The 19992-nt window shown below is 40.2% G+C and overlaps 2 protein-coding genes across 5 annotated transcripts; one reads left to right on the top strand and one right to left on the bottom strand.

Moving 5' to 3' along the window:
- The first annotated feature begins 8071 nt into the window (after positions 1-8071).
- LOC135171028 (uncharacterized) lies at positions 8072-17620 on the top strand. Of its 4 annotated transcripts, none has more exons than XM_064137304.1 (13): positions 8072-8407; positions 10013-10209; positions 10306-10447; positions 11137-11233; positions 11819-12013; positions 12451-12603; positions 12951-13224; positions 13430-13907; positions 14183-14367; positions 14447-14727; positions 15074-15313; positions 15834-16016; positions 16294-17620. In XM_064137304.1, exons 1-13 carry the CDS (start codon positions 8277-8279, stop codon positions 16450-16452), a joined length of 2715 nt encoding a protein of 904 aa, XP_063993374.1. In that variant the 5' UTR covers positions 8072-8276; the 3' UTR covers positions 16453-17620. The 4 variants fall into 4 exon arrangements, with proteins under 4 accessions (XP_063993374.1, XP_063993373.1, XP_063993376.1 ...); XM_064137303.1 differs by having other exon boundaries at positions 8074-8407; positions 14435-14727; XM_064137306.1 differs by having other exon boundaries at positions 8075-8407; positions 14435-14727; positions 15179-15313.
- A 35-nt stretch (positions 17621-17655) lies between these two features.
- On the bottom strand, positions 17656-19763 carry LOC135171032 (COP9 signalosome complex subunit 6). The gene is made up of 5 exons (XM_064137316.1): positions 19283-19763; positions 18520-18803; positions 18293-18458; positions 18019-18212; positions 17656-17917 (listed from the first exon to the last, which is right to left on the bottom strand). The coding sequence occupies exons 1-5, from the start codon at positions 19536-19538 to the stop codon at positions 17765-17767; spliced, it is 1053 nt and encodes a 350-aa protein (XP_063993386.1). The 5' UTR covers positions 19539-19763; the 3' UTR covers positions 17656-17764.
- Between the last annotated feature and the right edge of the window lie 229 nt (positions 19764-19992).

Below are 19992 nucleotides of genomic sequence, written 5' to 3'. Positions count from 1 at the left end.
GAAACAGTGATAAGAGAGTACATCCTGAATTATATGCTGGCATATGTGCTTGCTCCCATGAAAATCTGTTGCTGTAAAGTATGACGCAGGTCCTGGTCTAATTTCGAAAAATGAAGATCGGTTGCGAGGGGACAGATGGACTCGATGGAAAATTTTTTCTGTTGAAGATCTCTTGGAGATCCTGAGAATCTTCGAAAGGATTTGGGGCGTGGGAGGGAGAGAAAAGTCGGAAAAATTACTGTGTTGAGAACTAGAATCTGTAGTGTAGATTTTGTAATTAATTATATGCGGGTTTGTAACATTTATTGAACCGCAGTAGAATATTTGGTTGGAAAATATAATTTTTTATTGGAAAATAAATGAAAAGTTATGGAAATCTTTGGAAAATTCCTATCCAAGTCAGTTTAGTTTATTGGAACTTTCTTCCTTCATTTTTTACTGTAGCAGACAGTAATTTTTCGGTAACTCTCGTGATTGGATCTTGGATTTGATCCTGTGAATTTTGAATTTTGATTTTTTACGAGCTCGATAACACTATAAATCGCAGTGTAAAAATTAAAAATTCAGATTTTTATCTCCGTGAGGAAGATCCTCCGAAGATCATTCCCTGATCCGACTGAAGAATCCTGAAGGATTAAAATTAAAATCAAATCGCATCAAATAAAATCAAATCGAATCAAATCGAATCAAGAAATCAAATCAAATCAATCCCATAATTTCCAGTCTTCAAAATTTGATTTCCCATCGCAGAAAATTAACAACATTTTCCAAACGATCAATCCCCATCGCATGACAATCCAAAAACAACCATCAACATTGTCAAGACCCTGCACCGAGTCATCTCGAAATTCCTGTTTGTCTGATCCCAAACGGGCGATTCCACTCGCTGTGTTTTGAATACCGATATCGAGGCGATGTCTATGTGTGTGTTTGCGCATTAGAGCATATCTGGTGAAGGCATCAGTGCTTTGTCACGGTACCGCAATTATTGGCCCAATTCTGGCCATTGGTCACTAACTCTTGTTGCTATGGACCGATGCACAATCATTGCCGGTAGCCGAGGTTCCGCCGTTTGTCAGAACAAAACCGGATCTTACGGTGGAGAGCGTCTACCTGGAAAATCACCTTGACATTTGCCATTAGAGATGCCACGGTTGGAGTCCTTTGATCCGGATCATCGTGTTTCGAAAACACGGACGGTAATTGTCACAGCCGACGTCCTTTGACAGCTTTCAATTAGCGGTTTTATCGGAGTTTTCCGATGTCACCGGCGCCAACAGACACGCCAACCCCATTGGATTACGTACATTGTCTTACTCTGACTTAACTCAAATTCCTTTTCCAATCATTTCCCGTCGCGAGAGGGAAATTTGCCGATCCCTCGATTGAAGCTTTTTGAAAAGCTCAAAAATCCGTCGCTCGTCTTTCCAAAATATTCACATGACCCAATATCCAACACATTTGTCCACATAAACCATTTAACTAAAGGGAAAAACATAGAATTATCGTGTCCTATCGAAAGCTCGAAGTTCCACGCGTGTCTGGACATTCAAATAAAATCCGCGAAGAGCTTTTTTACTTCAATTCTCCAAATGTCCAGCGACAACTCTCACGCGGAGGGAAATAGTTTATAAAATTTATGGAACTTGAGTTCACTTACTAATTACAAAATTGATTAAGATAATTTTCGTGACGTTAACGCAATTGTTCATGAATAATTAAGAAACAAATTATTTGCTGAATGTTTCTCTGGAATTATGAAAATGATACGTTATTTTTATTGAATATTTTTTGTTAAATTACGTCGATTATTTTTCCCATCCAAATCTTGGCCAATAGGATTGCACCATTCGACGTTATTTTGTATAGTCAACACGGTATTTCAGCGGATATTCTTGAAAATTACACTGGAAATTTTGCATGTTGATATATATAAAAAAAAACAAATGTTGAAGTAACCCTCAATTGTATCTGACAGATTAAATGGCAATTCGTTGAAAATTATGTCTCATGGTGCAATTCTATCGGCCAAGATTTGGATGCAAAAAATAATCCCCCGAATACCACTCGAACTTCGAAATTATCTGATATTTCCCTCAAGGTTCCCTACAAATAAATAAGCTTGTCAAGTTTTCCAGAAAAATCACTCGCGCTTCGCGCTCGTGATTTTTAGACTGGAAAACTTGACACGTTCATTTGTTTGCAACGAACCTATCGGGAAATATCCGATAATTTCGGAGCTCTTGTGGTATTATATGCGAGAATAATTCTGGTTCTCTCTCCCCCCCTTCCCTCCCCCTCATCGTCTAATATGTGAAAAGCTCCATTAGGGTAATCAGGTGCTTAAAAATATTTGCAATTATCCTCCGTCAGACCATGAAAATTTCGTATCAATGGACTGATTAAAGATGATGTTACCCTCAACCCCTAATGGTACCTCCACCAATAAATGTTTAGCAAGATGGGGGAGAGTTTCTCAACCGTATGGCAGAAGATACACCCAGTTCCACCCAGATGGATTTGAGGGATGTGCGCGTGGATGGAGATGGGTTATAGCCAGTGAAGCTTTGTAGCATCGGTGGTTTACGGAAGAGCCCGGTATTTTCAACTACCAACAGCGATGAGGCTTTTGTGGAGGACTGACTGAAAGCTCAAACTTGGATCCGGTAATATGGAATCAATATGGGTAATGGGTATAGTCATGAGTTAAAAGTCAGCTTCACCAAGGATCGCTCACGTACTCGTCAAAGTTCGGGGGGTTCCGCGGGCATCAGGTTATTAACTTATTACCGGTCTCTGATTTCTCATTTTGATGTGTTATCGAGTCGTGTGTGTGTGGGGAGAGACAAGTGGGGGAGGAGTTAGGGTGCCGGGGGTTGGAATTGAGGGGTAACATGCGAGAATTCTCGAATGTGTTTTATTTAAAGATAAAAATTCATATCGATACTGTTAATTTTAGAATAAATTTTGTAATTAATGAGATGTGGGTACGTAAAATTTATTAAATAGTATTATAAAGTTTGAAGATTTATCATTTTTTATTTAAATAAAATTAATTTTTTTAAAGAAGATCCATCATTTTTTATTTAAATAAAATTTATCTATTTATCTATCATTTTTTATTTAAATTTCATTTTGAATTTTACCACCAAAATTGTTAACCAGCGCAGTAATTTTTATCAAAATCACACTATGAAAATTCTCAGATTTTCCTCTCCGTGTGTGCTTGAATATTTAATTGGGTTTGTGCTCAACTAATATTAATTATCGTCGGTATTCAACGCCCTCGCTAATTGGGACACTTGGGCTGCTTGTCTAAGTTTGTTTCTAAGTTATTCGGCGAAACGGGGAACAATGCAGAGGGGGCGGGGGGGTTGGGATTAGTTTATCAGCGAGGAAATATGCTTATCACCTACGAAAATATCACCAACACGACAAAAACTGAGATTCATCTTCAAAAAATTTCCAGCAAAATTTTAATTTTCGTCATGACATGATAACAATATTTAATGGTTTATTGGACGGTTCCACCCTTAACAACAAATGATTTTCCTCATAGAAAAAAATAAAATCTCCACCCTTTTGCCCTCAATCCCCGTGAGAGCAACGCAACCCCGCAATAAAACACCTGAAAAAAAAAAATTACAACAACGACAATCTTCCTCCCCCCACCCCCACCCCTCCTGAATGGGGCACAAGTACGAGAGAGACTCACTGATGTTCATTGAGCCAAATGAGAGAGAAGCCACGAAGTTGTAAATAGAGTCGGCGTCATAAAATCTAATTTAAATTAAACTTACCCTCAAGTTTGCTGGCGGGTGGCATGGAAAAGGTAAAACTTATCCATTTGGTGGTTTCGAGTGGGCAGAGGGGTGACGGTTGGAGAGGGTGCAAAGTGCCAGTGGTGACTATAAACGGGACAAATTTCGTCCGATCCTCCCGATATTCCACACAGAGATGCCAGGATCCCTGCCATTTGGTTCGCGGTTTCCCGTATAATTCACCCCCTCTCCTGCATTTTCCCCTCCCCTAGCCATCCACGTTGCACCTCTTTGCCTCTTCACGTTGGTCTCGTTTATCAACCCCACCCTCGTCCCCTCCTTGTCCCACCCCGCAAGCCATCTCCACCACTTCTGCGCTTAATTGAAGTGATTTTACGCCCGACGAGGTACCACTGGCATAATCCCCCCCCCCCGGCCTCACCTCCTGTTCACCGCCACCCCCACGTGAGAAGTTGAAGAAGGCGGTTTAGAGCCAAAACCGGAAAAGCCTCAGGTAAACTCTTGGCTTCTGAGGGGGAGTAGAATGATGTAAAACCTTTTGCATGGAAAATTCAATGTTGAAGGAGGTATTGTTGGTTTATGAATTGTTTGTTTTGTTCCGTCTTTCGGTTGATGGAGCAAGGGTTTTTGGACGGTGAGGGATGAACGGAATTCTAGGGGAATTAATGGGGATTTGGTATCATTATTTTGAGGGGATTGAGGGGTTTTGGTGAGGTGTGAAGTGATTATTTTGCAGAAAATTAATAAATTTATTTAAAGTTGATATTTATAATTAAAATATTTGTTACCGCGTGTGGAACAAGGGAACACCTTTTTCGAGTTCAGTTTCTGGGATTTAAAAAAATTTTTTTTGTAGTTCGAACTCGTGTTTAAATCTGGGGAAAGTGATTTTTTTAATATTTTGAGGCGTGAGAATTTTGGGCGCTATCAACACGATGTTATAATCTTAATTAAATATTTTTCTAAATCCTCAAGATTCAAGGAAATGTTCCACTGAAAATCTCACGCCTCCCGACACTCATGAACTTGTAAAATATTTACATAAAAAATTTAACGTTGACGAAGATTTTGTGGACTGACAAATTTTTCATCAGACTTAATTCGCTACATTTCAACATAAAGACAATAATTTAACAGACTAAAAAACCCCAGAACGCGCAATTATTTCCTCATCTACAACAGAACGCCGCCATAAATCGCAGGTTCCCCATCCCCTAAAACCCCTCACCCCCTTTTTAATATACGAAATGAACTCTCATTACGACAGCACTTATTGAATAAACCGAGCAAGAGCATTTCTTTGATTACACCAGATAAGCCCCTATAATTAAAAATCCCCCCTCCTCCCCCCTCCTTCCTCCCTCCCCCTCCTCCTCATATCCACAAACGTCAAATAAGAGTGGAACAGACACACGGGTAGAAATAATTAATGAAAAATACAACCAAAAACTGTAAAAATTACCCCCTCGTTCACAAATAACGTACCCCTTTCTGTAATTTTTTTTCAAAATTTTCTGTTAGTGCCGAGGGCATCAGAAAAAATCCACATTTCCACAGAAATTCCTTCGCACCTCCTGTGAATAGATCACGACATATCAAAGTCCCACCCCCTCCCCCTCACCGCCGCAGTATTTTTCCAGTTGAAAAAAAAGGCAACAGATTCACGTGTGAACGATTCAACCAGTGGATGAAAAGAAATTGGGATTGGATAGGACGGTTTTTCAAACTCTCCCGTTAAATCGCTTCCGGAAGTACACAGTCATTCACATAGAAATAGTGCAATACTCTTTACAGGGGGTGGGTGAGGGTGGAGGGTGTGAGGGAGCCTTTTTGTATCACCCGCAGGGCACAGTTGAGTTTTTCAAGTGCTCTTTTGACACTCACACCCGCTGGGGGGGTGGGAGGACGGAGGGGTGAGAATCCGGGGGTGAAGAAACAGCCCCTCGGCATTGAATCGAGTATTTCCCTTAAAATCCTGTGAATTTACTCGTCGAATCTCATTGTTTGCGACACACACGCCGGGTCCAAAGTCCACGGGGTGAAAATCGAGGTTACAGAGGAAGCGATAAAACTTTTATTTGGAAAAAGGGGGTGGGGTGAAGGTTGTAATCAATTGTTTCTTGGATTTTTTTTTCTCTCGGGGGTTGTAAAATTGGCGTGGAATGCCGGTATGTCGCGGATTTTATGGGAATGTAAAAATGTGATGGGGGTTTTATTCGGGTGAGGGTGGGGTCGAGATTTTTTAGGGGGGTGGGCGCGAAAAATTTGAATATGTAGGGGGAAAATCGATATCGATAATAATAATGATGAGGGTGTACTTGACAGTTGGCTAGGGAAATTGTTTTTCCCACTAGAGAAAAAATTATTTTTGCCAAATGCCATTTAACTTCAGAGAAATATTTTTTTTTTCATTCTTTTTGTTTATGAAATCGAGTAATTCTCTGATAATTATCATTCGATTTAAATTACGATAATTATTTTGTTAGGGAATATAATCGTTCAACGAAACGTTCAGTGAAAAAATGCGCAACTGTTCCGTAATTTTCACTGAAGACTATTTTGACTGGAAAATTATTTAACAACCGCGTGATTGTTAAATAATTTTTCTCTCCGTCTGCAGAACGTCCTTTGAACCCCGCGATAAGGAAAAAAAAACAAGCGAACGAGAAAATCAGTGATAAACCCTTCGACACTCCATCGCTTCTGCAAATGTCTATCATCCCCATCCCCATCCCCGCATTCGCAAATCCTTCTTTGATCAGCGATGCGTGAATTCCAGTGGCAGACAACTCGCCTCGTTTGCGTATATGCATCCTTCAGTAGTTACCCATACGAAATGTGACAAAGTACGTACACAGCCCAGACTGTAATCTATACTTCGTAAATTAAAGCTCAGCCTTCGGCTGAATTAAAGATGACCCTTCCCTTTCATTTGCCTGGTAATAGCAACTCTCATTGGCCCTTTTTCAAGCTCTCTTTCACATTTAAATGAGAGGATCCAGCGTCAGGAGTTTCCCGACCCATTGAGCGCACCGAGTTATTTATAAACAAATAAAAATAAATTCCCATTGAACGAACAATAAAAAAAATCGCTGTGACACTTACCTACCAGCACCTTCGGTTTAAAAAAGCCCGCCAACGAGGAAAAGAGTAAATTCTATGACGTCACATCCGGAATTCTCCCTCCAATAATTTTCATATGAGAATTCCCTTTCCTGACAGAAGAAAATGTTGACGTAAGGGACCTCTATCGGCATTTCCCGTCACTCCCTTCGACTCGAACCCTCGTGTTTTTCTACTTTACCGACGGTACCGTCAGAAAAAAATTACAGAACTTATTATAATTCAAAAAAATGTAACAATTAATTTTTTTTCTTAATTTATTCAATCAAATCATCGTTTTCTCACGCGCGGTCGACTTCCTTTTCCAATTTTCTTCCCCTGAAACAAAAAAAAATCGAATAAACAAAAGTTGAACAATTAATCTCGACTTTTGATGAACAATCAATTAACAGAGAAAATAAAAAACGAACCGGAGTAGAATAAAATGTCGTCACAGTTCGGGTGGCGCTGGCGAATGGTCGAAGACAAATGTCTGATCACACACGGGCCGTACCCCCTTGCGCTGACGTCACTCGTTCCAGTCTGACGTCACCCAGTCTCCCTATCGATTTCCCCCCTTCCCCGGTTCTCCCACCCTCCCCTCCCAACCCCCCCGCCACCGGCGAACCCCCGGAATTCTATATAGGGGTAGGTCCACCGCGCCGGCGCGGTTTCCATCCCAAAAATAGAATTCTACGAGCAAATGAGTGAGTGGTGTTTCGATACATGCACCGCAAACGGCCGGCGTTTGTACTAGTCGCTGATTTTTTCCCACCCATACCCCACGGGGGCCTCGAAACAGTCGGATCATCTCCTCGATTCATTAATAATTAAATAAATCAGCCTAATAATCAAAGCACAGCCTAAACCTAACGGATTTCCACCCCATTGAGGGTGAAATTATTGAATTATTCCGGATAAATTTTAATTCGATTAAATGCCGATCTCCAAGTGCATCAGCACCTGAATGCTGGATAAAATCATCCCCAAAACTCCCTAAAATGATAGTAATTAACAAAAGGTGAATTAAACCAGTGATTTGTGGCGCTAAATCATCACCGAGAAAAATGTAATCAGATAAATCAACGCGGAAGTGTCAGTGGGGGGCGGGGTGGGCGGGGGGAGAAGAACTTCGGAACAACTGATTACATAAACGCTCGTCTCATTAACTTCCTCCACTCGTGAATAGAAGTTTATCAATAATTCTGAGCACGTGGGGTGGGTGGGGAGGGGTCGAGTGAGTACTCTACCACGTGGAAATTACCGAGGCCTATTGAGAATTCCTGGGAATTCATGGAGTTTATTATTTATTTTAAATTTTACGAACGATTTCCCGGGGGTGCGGGATGAGGGGATTTTTTTTTACAGTGACTGGGGGGTTGTAAGTGTGTAATGGCGCTTGTTATGCTCCCCTGTGATCTGCCGTGGTGGCCAGCTGTTGTTAAACAGCTGGACAGAGCGGCGATTGCGAGAAATTCCAAGGATCTGCTCGATGCCATGCGGCAAATTCACGATATGTGCAAGTGAGTGACGATTTTTGGGGGATTTTTTGAGGGGTGAAAGGGGCGGAGATTTTTCGGGGGTATTTTATGGGGGAGGAAAATCATCGGTCAATGGCCTCAGAAATATTGCGAGCGGAGAAAATATTTTTTCATATTTTTGCGGAATTCCTGAAGATTATTATTTTTTTTTTATAGTTAAATTGTTTATAGGAAAGGGCCTGGGGAGGGGGTTATTTTAGGGCAGTGGTTGTGAAAACATTCAGGGATGAAGGGGGTGTTTCAGGGATGAAGGGGGTGGAATTCTCGAGGAAAGTTCTCGTGGAAATTTCTTATCTTTCAAGAGTTTACGGTGATTATTTATGATCTTTTCCATTTGGTGCAGGAAAAATGTTGTTTATTGTTTACGTCATTTTTCATGAAGAATGAACAACAACTTCATTTTCTCGATTAACATCGGGAGGTTAATGAGGTCTAAACGAATTTTAACCGCGAAAACTTTGAAACTAGAAGTCAACTGATTTGTTTTGTCTCATCCTTCCAAAATTACCGATAAAATTATTAATAATTGTGGATTAAAAACCGCGGAAGTTGTACAAAATACCGTCGAATGGTGGGATTCCATTGGCGGAATTTAGTAGGGTAAAATAATCATAAAAATATCTCCGTCTCACCTCGCGATATTCATCAAAGACTTTCGTCGAGTGTTCGCCCAGCTCCAGCTGTTTTTCGATTTCCTCGTACTATTTTTATTTTCCTCGGGGTTTTAAATGTCCCGAATGTTTAAATACCTCCATTGAAGCTGGCGATGGGGGAAGACGGGGGCCTGATGGTTCTTTAGGGTAGAAAAGTGTTGGGGTCTATATTAATCCTATGATCTCATGAGTTATTTCTCTTTTGTACCCGGAGGGGGGCTCAACCCGAGCGATAGAAATGTCTCTCGTTTGTTCGCATGAGTTTGTAGTAAAACGACGGATGCCAAGAGTATCCGCGGTGGGATAGTGGTGGTTTATTTTCGGAATGATGGGTATTTCGAAAAACGCTAGGTGCCGGGGTTGGAACAACCTTCGAGGTTCGTCGCACTCTTCCGTTTTAACTTCTTCCTCTTCCGGAGCGAGTGCTCTGCCAGGGAAATACAAAGACATTGGCAAATTTGTTTGGTCAGGAAAAAGCGGGAACATGTGGACTGCTGTTAAAAATATTTGCAAACAAGTTTGCAGTTAACAGTAAATAAATTATCAATTAAATCTCAATATAAATTATTGATTATTTTTGGGTTCATTCTCACACTATTTTTTTTTGGGAATAAAACAATGAAGATATTTTTCTCTAAATAATTTGGTCGTTTGTTCTATTATCAATTGTTTTGTTCTGTCTAATTTTTATTTGGAAATTAATTAACTCTGAACAGAAGTCAATGCAAAACAAATAAATATTTCCGCAGTCGTGGAATTAAGGGAAGAATTTCAACGAGAAAAGGATTTTTTTCCCAATTTTGAGGAACTCTAATCACTTTTTTTCTTAATGAGCGGTAATTAATCGAGCTGTTGATATTAAAAAATTCTAATCCCCTTCATATTTACCCCCACAATTTCTTCGTATTTACCATTCACTCTCCTGTCTTCTCAGCATAAGTTTGGATCCAGATGAGGACGAACAGGACCCCAATCTATTTACCGGCCTATCAAGGTACATTGACGAGGATCTCGGGCCGGGTGAACGTGAACAGCTATTTACCAAGACAATACCCCGCATTGTTGAGAGAGCAAAAGCACTGGGAAATACAAAACCACCCCAGGGGCTTTACTTCAGTCTCCAGCAACAAGGTGACCCTTTACCCCCATTCCAGGCAGTCGCTTTATCTAATGGATTCGCGGATAAATGAACAAACCATTTCATCCCTGTTTTTTCGATTACTCCAGGTGATAGCGTCGAGTACACGTACGGCTTCACATCGGCCTTGATCGCAAACGCCTTCTTCTCGACGTACCCTAAGCGAACGATAAAAACACATCCGACGCTTGGAGACTTCAACTTCACTAATTTCTTCAAACATTTGCATCTGTGAGTCATTTTTGCGAGTTATGAGGGCGGGGGGTGGAGTGGATCAAAGGGAAAAATTGTCTGACGAGTCAAGGGATGTGTGGTTGACGTTAATTGAGGGTCAAGAAGCCCTCGAGACCGGTGGGGTCGACTAAACCCTTTTATTAAGGCACCCAGAGCTTTGACCTTGAGCTTCAAAGATTTTTAAGAATTATTTGACATTTGGGACCACTTGACCCTCAGCTCCAACAGCCACCGAGTCCATTGACCCTTTAGATCCTTTGGCTCTTAGAAATGGTATTTTATTGACAGCGAAAGTTAAATTATTTGAAAAATGTATGTTAAATGAATAATTTCAAGTTTTTTTTCGTTGGATAAATAATTAAGTGAATTTTCAATGATTTTTGACTAAAATAATAATTTGCTGGACTTCTTTGAAAGACCTTTCAATTGTTAATGGACTTCCGTCAATACTTTCCACACCTCTTGAATGCTCACCCACAATTAAGTCGAATTATGTCAACTTTTTATGACACAGTGAACTTTGCGTGACTCGATCGATTCAAATATTAGAGCTTTCGCAATCTTTGACCTTTTCCGAAGTACTCCGGGGTATGAAACGTGTGGATGGCAGATGAAAAAGAGTTGTTTCCATTTACCCTCGATTCTATTCATGCCCCCAGGGACAATAATACACTTGACATTTTTAGGAACAGCCAAAAAGCCAAACTCTCGAGTATTCTCCAGTACTTTGAATTTCTCGAGAATGAGTCGGCGCTCGAGGGCCGGATGCTCGTCTCCAGGCAGGTAAAATCATCCCCCCGAAGTCACTACCCCAATATTGAGTTTAACTACCCCCCGGGTGTTAGTCAGTAATTACAGACGACGACATGCCCTTCGATATTGTACGTCACAATCGATTCGACTGATAATAAACAATCGCACGCAAAAGCCATAAAAAAATGAAAAAAAAAATTTTTCTTAAAAACCGTAAGATTTTGAATAAAAAAAATTTCAAAAATATAAAAAAAGGTATCGTGGGTCGGTTGATCGCCCTTCTGACGACGAAGAATATTTTCAGGGAAATTATACGATTTTCCGGCAGAATAATTTGTTTATGTCGACGAGATTAAGGAGAACAGATCAATTTTTGTGGAGACATTTTGAAAAAACCTTTCATGGACTAGATTTTTCTCATTTTGAGGGGCTCTTGTATTTTTCTAAACAAACCACAAACATCTCCGTAAAAAATATTTTGATGGAAAATCTTGTTGAGTTAATTAGTTTTGAAGTTATTTAGGGAAAACGGAAAATGAAATTCAGTAAATTTTCGTTTTTTCACTTGGAGGAACGGAATCGCTGAGGAATCCACAATTCAATACTTTTCATCAGGTAATGACGTCGAAACAATGGCTCACGATAGAGGACTGGCTGGAGAGTGGCGTGCCATTATGTCCTCTGAGTATTCGTCACACTGGACGAATGGAGAGAATCGACGTCGACACCAAAGTCCTTCACGTGTGCTTCGCAAGCTCAAGATTCGGGGACGGAGCCCTCGAGGATGCGGTGAATCAAGAAAGTGTACATGTAAGTAAGTATGTCCTCGTGAAAATGTGCACCGAGGAGTTGACTCCAGCATCAATATGCCATCAATAATAAATAATTAATTAATAATCTCCCTCGTTATTTTCTAACCCTTTTTCCATTGAATTCACTGGTTTATTCTACTGCGCATCCCGCCAACGTTACCCCGACACTAAACTTATTTATTCTCCCTCGAATGTCGGCTGGTAAATCATTTTTTTCGGCAGAACCTGATGCTAATTAATTTTGCGATCCAACTCAGTCAATATCGTGTTAAAAAAAATATTTAATCGCATCTGTGTCTAGTTTTTTTTTCATTATTGAAGTGGTGAGATGTGGGAACCCCCTAAGTAACCCCCACCCCCTAATGAGACTTGTATGGAATTATGCGGATGAGGGAGGATCTCTTCGATAAAAAATTGAAAGAATTTTATCCGCAGATATCAACGCATCCGGAGATGCTCGCTGTGATACTCTCGGTGGAGGCCTTAGAAGACAACGAAGTCCTGATTATTGAGGGTGCTAGGCACATATCCCGTATCAATGACCCCAAGAATAGAGCGATTTTCGAGAGCATATCCAATCCAAATCCTGTAAGTTCAAATGGAATTTCACCGACTGAAAAAAAATCATTCCCTGCACTCGGCCTTTTGCTCAATATCTCAAAATCCAAAAAAGATAGAAAAATTTTCATTGAACCTTTTTTGTAGAACGTTTTTCTCTCCACAAAAAAGGTCCTTATGAAAAATCCGTAATTTCGCATACTTTTTGAGATAATCATCGGAGAACGAGATTGAAAATCAATTGACTCACCTAGTTCTACTCCTCCACAACATAAATGTTTATTCACTTGGGGGAGCGTTTATTTAATGAGAATTTTAAAAATAAATTAGTAAATTTCACTCGACAATCGGTAATTTTAATTATCTCAAATTTTAAGGTGACGGTGTGCTGTATGGACCCGGAGGACTACTCAAAACTCCCTCTCTCGCAGTTCGAAGAGGACAATGTTCTCCGGGAAATGAACAAGTCTCTATTAGCTTTTCGTCAAAGACACGCACCTGGCAGTCCCACGGACACCATTAAATCCGACTCAGATGCTGATGGGTGTCCAGCCACCAGGAGACTCTCCCCCATCGGCGAGAGCTTCAGCAGTGCCTCCCCCGAAGTAGAGACTGAAGATAAAAAAATCGCCAGGACGAATGGGAAATTGGGTAATTCCAAACTCAATTTTTATCTAAACAATTAATTATCATTAGAGATAACCTTACCCGAATCACCAGAAGAATAAATAATCCTATTTTCAGGCACCAATAAACAATTGTTTCATCAAATTGAACAATTTATCGAGCCCCATAACTCATCGAAAATTGAATTGCAATTTTCTGAAATAAAAATTTTTAATTTACTATTTCGCAGGTTCCAACGAGACCTCCAGTCCCGAGAGGAACCCCAACGAGCGGCCAAGACCCAACGGGAGGTCCACCAGGTCTCAGAGCCCCGGAAAACTGGGAAAAAGTACAAGTAGCGCTAGTAATCGAAGTAGATTCATCGTTTTAGGTTCGAGTGGAGAAGTGTTACCGGTCACCAGGAAGTCCCTGGGTCAAATGTCGGTCTATGGGAGCTGCAACAGTCAGAGTAGTGAGAGCTTCCACAGTGCTAAGGACACAATCGATGAGGATTTACCCGACGACGATGAGCACATATCGCAAAAATTGTCGAGACGATACAGCAATCAATTGGATACTCCAGAGCGAAGGGGTACATTTGCTCAACGACTGAAGGAGGCGCTGAATAGGGAGAGCACTGCCACTGGATCCTCCGATAATTCCTCAGAAGGAAGTTACGCAGTTGGAATTAACATCACCGGAAGCCACGTTGGAGACCAGGACATAAAGTTTGTATTCCAGCATTAAATTCATTGATTATTTTTCTAGAGTCAGGGTAAACCTCGCTGAACGTCATCCAGACCGTTTCGTTTGATTAATTATTATATTTATAAATCCCAGAAATTGTAAACTGATTTTTTTTGACTGCGAGATTTTCCAAAATTATAAACATGATTTTTTGCATGACTTGAAAATAAATTTCGAATTATTTTAATTTTTTAATTCATGGCAGACATTAATTGGGGAATAAATCATCAACGATTGCTCCTCATTTTTTATTCAGACTCCGGAGAGGTGGATCCAGGGGTTTTGTCCTCCGCGATGAGACTGTGGATGAGGACTTCCTGAAGGAGGCGTTGGAGGCTGAGCAGAAGTGGCTGGGTAGGTTCAAGCAGACCCAGCCTCCAGGACTCCAACGAAAGGACACGAATAGCAGCAAATACAGCTTTAGTACAGAATATAGTTCTGGTGAGAGAGTTTTGATAATTCCATTCAATTAAAAAAATATTCCCTAATGTGGGATTACAATCTTCAGAGTTTTGCTCAGAATTAGAAGAAGTCTACGAGCAACTGTCGAAGTGGCTGGACGATCCAATCGCGAGTGATGAGAATCGAGAGCTGGACGCACGAGACAGGGCAGTAGTACAATTCGCTGGATCACTGCTGAGGAGAGCCCTGAGTGAGTCGTTTGCAGGGGTGCCCGTCCAGGAGGGTGAGCCCCAGCCCCTCCTGGGGCCCAACGACGTTCATCAGAAGCACAAGTTGGCGCTGGCCGTCAGGTCCCTGAGTCTTGAGCTGGCGAGACACAGGAACCGACGTCAACAATCGGTATTTATACTCAAGTGACGGATTGATTGATTGATTTCACACGATTTTTTTTTTTTTTCATTAATCCTTGAAGTCCTGGGGAGACTCTTTGTGAGATGGAATGAGAGACAGTTGACAGTTTTGGGTTTTTTTTTGCGATGAGGGACCATTCCTCTGCGATGGCGAGGGAATTAATTATTAATATTTGGTCGGTTGACAATCGATTGATTGCCAACGTTGACCCGGTATTGACGCGACATTGAATTAACGTTGAGTCAAGATTGTCCCGAGATAAGACAGGAGAAATGGCCCCTCGACTGTCATAAAATTTTCGAAAAATGAAGATCTCAATAATGAGACTACGCAGGTCACTGATAACGATGATCAGGATGAGGAGTTTTTGGACGCCATCGATCAGGATTTGAGGCGAAAAAAATCATTGTCCGTAACATTCACGTCGACTGTTCTGCAGACACTCGTCGAGGAGGAAACCACTGTCTACCTTCGATCATCAACATCTGACGATGAAGACACGTGTTCAACAGTTAAATTGCAACTTCGCGAGCCCGAAGGAGCCGTCGGAGCACTCGCTGGCAATGAAAATTCGGTGAATAGAATTGAGAATTGTTGCAAAGAGAAAATTTATCGCCTCGTGCTGCATAACAATTAATCACCTCCACCTGCAGCTCGTGTAATTACACACTTAATTATCGAGTTTTTTTTTTCATTACTAACAGCTGTCTCTCGTTCTTATCTGGCCTTTAATCGCAACTTTTGGAGAAAGAGAATGAATGACTGAGATTTTCACGAGTGGTTTGAGTGGATTCTGCGATAATTTCGCAGAACAAAAGCTGATACAGGTCAAACAGTTCACAAATTATGACTCGTAGAAGATTCTAGATTTAATTTTCAGGCAAAACGACAGAAGACGTTGTTTATCGCAGCGGTAATTTGCAAAAGAAAATTTATGTTTGTCTCCTGAAGCCACTCATTACGCAGACAACTGCTAATTTAACAAATGAGGAAATTTCGAATGTTCTGTTGCCTTTGACGACTTCACTAATGATACGATCTTCTTGGGGATGTTGACAGCTGTGGAGAAGATAAAAATATTCGTTTTTTTGCAGATACCAGGGGATAATAGTGTACAGGATGGGGGACTGCTGCCAGTGGCAAGTGGTAATTGGGGCTGTGGATCGAGATTGAAGGGTGATCCCCAGTTGAAGTTTGTTATTCAGTGGTTGGCTGCTTCACTTGCTGGGGTACCCCGGCTCATTTATTATACGTGTGGACAGGCGAGCCTCTCCAAGGTAATCATTAAAATTATTTAACAATCTATTCATTAAAAACAAACTCTCATCCCCTCGACGTTATGCGAAATCGCTGTTCGAACCACCATTGGACGTTAAAAATTAATGTGAACGATAAAACGACCTCGAGAAGTGGGGAAATAGTCAACGTAAAGTGGAAAAAAATTAGTGCTAATTTATCGGGAACGATAATTGGGGTAATTCGTTAGAAAAATGGAATCGTCCACTTTTTCATTTTTAGGAAAAAAAAAATTTGACGTAATTTGGTTTTCTCCAGTTGGACACTGTTAGCAGAGTTCTGACAGATAGAAGATGGTCCGTAGGTGATTTATCAACAGCAATGCTGAGATTCGCTGTGCACACACTGGAGGACAGAGTGAAAGGTAGAAACAGTTTGTTTGAAGAGTTGATTGGTGTTGACAAACCAAGTCCTTAGCCAGACGCAATGCTGTCCGTCATTGTGGACATCATTGCCACCATGATGGAGGACAGCCTGACTGTTGACTCAGAGACATCGTCGTCGTCGTCTTACGTAAGATAGAGAAGTTATAAAAAAATAATAGGACTCGAAATTGAAGTGGAGATTGATAAAACTTATGATTAAATAACAGATTGAAGATTTTTTTTAAATGTGTAAGTTATATTGATGGTACTAGGGACGTTGCGTATTTTCTGAAGGGCTATCGTATTTTGACGCTCAAAATTGGAAAAGATAAAATGCTTGAAAACTTTTAGATCTAGAGTATTTTAACAAGTGAATACAATTTTAGGCTGAAATTCGGGAGAATTCTTAAGTCAATGTTGAATATATATTTTTCATCGGCTAATTCTGGGGTAAATATCAATGTCTGATGTCCAATATACTCTGAATATATCAAAAAAGACATGAGGATGAAGGAAAAAATTACTGTAGAATCGAGGGCATATCAGCGAAAAAAATTGCGTAATTATCGAGCGTCGAAAATAGAATAATAAAAGATAAATCTAAAAATTAGTATAAATCGCAACGATCTGATAAATTGTTTCAGAATGAAGGAAAAAAAATTAACTGGCAATAATTAAAGTGGAACAATATAATTAATTCTATTTTTTACAGTTCGTACAAAGATAAATTGATGTTAATAAAAATAATAATGCTGCGAAATCGTCAAATAAATTCAGTGAAAACGCACGTGAGATGAAATGATGAATTTTTAGATGAAATTTTAGAGTTTGTTGTACCATAAGATAAATAAATTTTTTCATCACTGATGAATAATAATCGTGCTGCTTCGATGTTAAATTAAACAATTTTTCAAAGAATCAAAAGTGAAAACTATATATATCAATGAGAACGAGTGGCCTATGAGGATATCTCTGACGTTTATTTTATTCATCCCTGTACCGAAAAACCACCCAATTGCAAATGAATTAATGCAATTGAAGCAATGAAGAGAGAAATAAAATGAAAAAGTGTGAAATTACCCATCAAATTGGAGTGAATCAATTTGAGGTATTGAACATCACACGACTTCAATAAAAAAAAGAATGATAAAGTTGTGGGACATAACTATCTGTAAATTGTATATAATAGAGAATTAATAAATTTTTATCGTATTTAAAAAGTTGAATCAATCAACCGAACTAACAACAATCCATCTTCTTTTTATCTAAATTACTTTAATTCAAATTATCTTAAGCTTATCAGTTATTACAGAGGTGTTTCCATTCTTCATAAATTTCCTTTGATACGATACTAAATTTCCAAATTAAAAGAACAAATTTCGAATGCGTCTCGTGTGTCCAGGACCAATGCCAGCTCTCTCGTACAGAAAATTGAATTTGTTAACGAATTGATTCATATCGTTGCACCCTTTGGTTATTATTCCGAGGTAGGTAATGAGACCAAAGTCATTGCATTGCTGTTAAAATAAATGTTTTGATTAATTTACTCCATTAACTCACATTTACCTCACCTCGTTTTACCACATCCTCAACAGGATTCCACGAGTGTGTAACTTACGTTGTAAAAATCAGCTTTGAACTTGTCACTGTTCAAAACAGGCAGATGATGTGCCAGTGACCTTGCTGCTCTCAAAATCTCATGATTGGGCGTCAGTTCGCCTGACTCAACCGCCTGGAGGTACATCAGGATGAGTTTGACACGTGAATGAAGCATTTTAATGGCACTGTGCTGCGCCATGAGGTGTTCAACAACTGTCAACATCATTTTATCAATTAATTAAGCCATCGCTATCAGGAAATAGACTCCATAAAATATTCTATCAAATTATTACCTAATGAACTCTCTCCCTGATCATTCGTGCACATTCTCGCGACATGATCAACTCCAATTCTCTCAGCCTCTTCTGTGGCTAGGGTGTACGTCAATGGGACGAACAGCATCGTCGCTTCACCATTGACAAGGTCAATAACAGACTCGTACATGGACACTGACAATTGCTGCAGGAAATTTCAATGATTCATGAATTTGTCTGCATAAATTACACTTGGAGGGACTTACGTCGGTGTTTCTAGGCCTGGGATCCAACTTCAGGAGGACTGGACTCTCGTTGATGACACACAGCTGCTTGTGGACACTGATGTCTCTCTCATTTGCCTGATCACCAGTCGTGTACCACCCGAGAAAATCCATCTCACTGAACACCTGCTTGAACTGCTCCTCCTTCGTGTTGTAGTAGTCCTTGTCGATGAAAACGTCACCCTCGATCACCGTGAAGAGGAGCTCGAAGGAGTTCATGATCTCGATATTACGACCCTTTTGCTTTCCAATAAGGGCTCCATAGACTGAGGAACGAATGATACAGTTGACTGCACTTGTTCGATTTATTTTATTTTGAAATATATTTCAGTATCGACTGTTTCCAGGAAAAAATGGACAATCATTGTTTTAGAAATGTTCCTAACCTCAAAAGAACTTTTCAGCATTTGTTACAATTATCTACAATAATTAAGTGAACTCTCGAATCAGATTTTCCTAGTTAATTGTGACTAACCCCAGTCAATGGATGAGTAGACAAGACTCTCCTTGAAAAACTAACCTCAAAATTGTGGAACTGTTTGTAGAATTGTGAAAGGAATGTCACAGATGGAATATCAACAAATACAACCAGAGATTTCGACTAATTACAGGTTAATGAACCTAAACTAATCCCGAATATAGAAAAAACATCTAGACAATGGTTTTTCCAGAGAAAAATGTCGATCAACAAATGTCAATGGATCTTTTCTGAACGAATGATGGAATAATTTGCAAACCCAATTACCTAGTTGATCACTGCCCTCCTGAGCCCTCAGTCTTGTCCAGTGTTCGCTGATATTCATGATAACGAGGGGATGAAGACTGATGGAGACAGAGCCGACAGTCCCTGAGGATGCCATGACCCTGCACGTGTGGCTCCCCGAGCCAGCTGACGTCGAGGGCTTCTCCACGAATGCAGCAACCTCCATCGGAGCATCAACAACACCAGCATTATTCTCATCAACTTCCATCTCATTCAGAGTTGGCTGTGCCCCACTCATCACCACTGTTTTGTTCACTTTTAGGTTAATTTGTTGATACACAAGGTGACCTACTGGCTGTTCCTGGCTCGTAAGAGTCTTGTTGACATCTGAGGGCACCCGGTGAAGGTGATAATGAGTATTTTCAGCAGATCATTGTTCTTCGATGGGAGAACACCGGGTTTGTCTTCGGAAAATCTGGGATCTGGCAGTAGTGGACAGTTTTTCAACGTTTTTTGTTTGACTCTTGTAGTATAGGTGCTCCAAAACGCCGACAGCTGGACGTTTCGGTGGCAGTTCTCGGAATTATGGCCCCCATCTGGACATTTTTCAATAATTCAAATTAATTAATTTTGGGCGTTTTGGTGTCCTCCAAAAATTTTGGTTCCCTGTCATCAATTCCCTGAATCATTCCTAATCCATTGAATTTTGCTTTTGATTTTTCAAATTATTGGTTTGTGGAAGATGTCGGACA

The sequence above is a fragment of the Diachasmimorpha longicaudata genome, chromosome 18 (assembly GCF_034640455.1).
Source record: "Diachasmimorpha longicaudata isolate KC_UGA_2023 chromosome 18, iyDiaLong2, whole genome shotgun sequence".
NCBI classification, from domain to species: Eukaryota; Metazoa; Arthropoda; class Insecta; order Hymenoptera; family Braconidae; genus Diachasmimorpha; species Diachasmimorpha longicaudata.
Note: the sequence above shows the minus strand (reverse complement) of the source record. Positions and strands in the feature narration are given on the sequence as shown.

Coding starts and splice junctions, on each gene's coding strand:
- LOC135171028 (XM_064137303.1), top strand. CDS start 8,277: ATGGCGCTTGTTATGCTCCCCTGTGATCTGCCGTGGTGGCCAGCTGTT. Junction 15,314..15,833: donor TCGCTGGCAATGAAAATTCG/GTGAATAGAATT, acceptor GTTTTTTTGCAG/ATACCAGGGGATAATAGTGT. Junction 16,017..16,293: donor GACAGGCGAGCCTCTCCAAG/GTAATCATTAAA, acceptor GGTTTTCTCCAG/TTGGACACTGTTAGCAGAGT.
- LOC135171032 (XM_064137316.1), bottom strand. CDS start 19,538: ATGAGTGGGGCACAGCCAACTCTGAATGAGATGGAAGTTGATGAGAAT. Junction 18,459..18,519: donor CCAGGCCTAGAAACACCGAC/GTAAGTCCCTCC, acceptor AATTTCCTGCAG/CAATTGTCAGTGTCCATGTA. Junction 17,918..18,018: donor TCAAAGCTGATTTTTACAAC/GTAAGTTACACA, acceptor TTATTTTAACAG/CAATGCAATGACTTTGGTCT.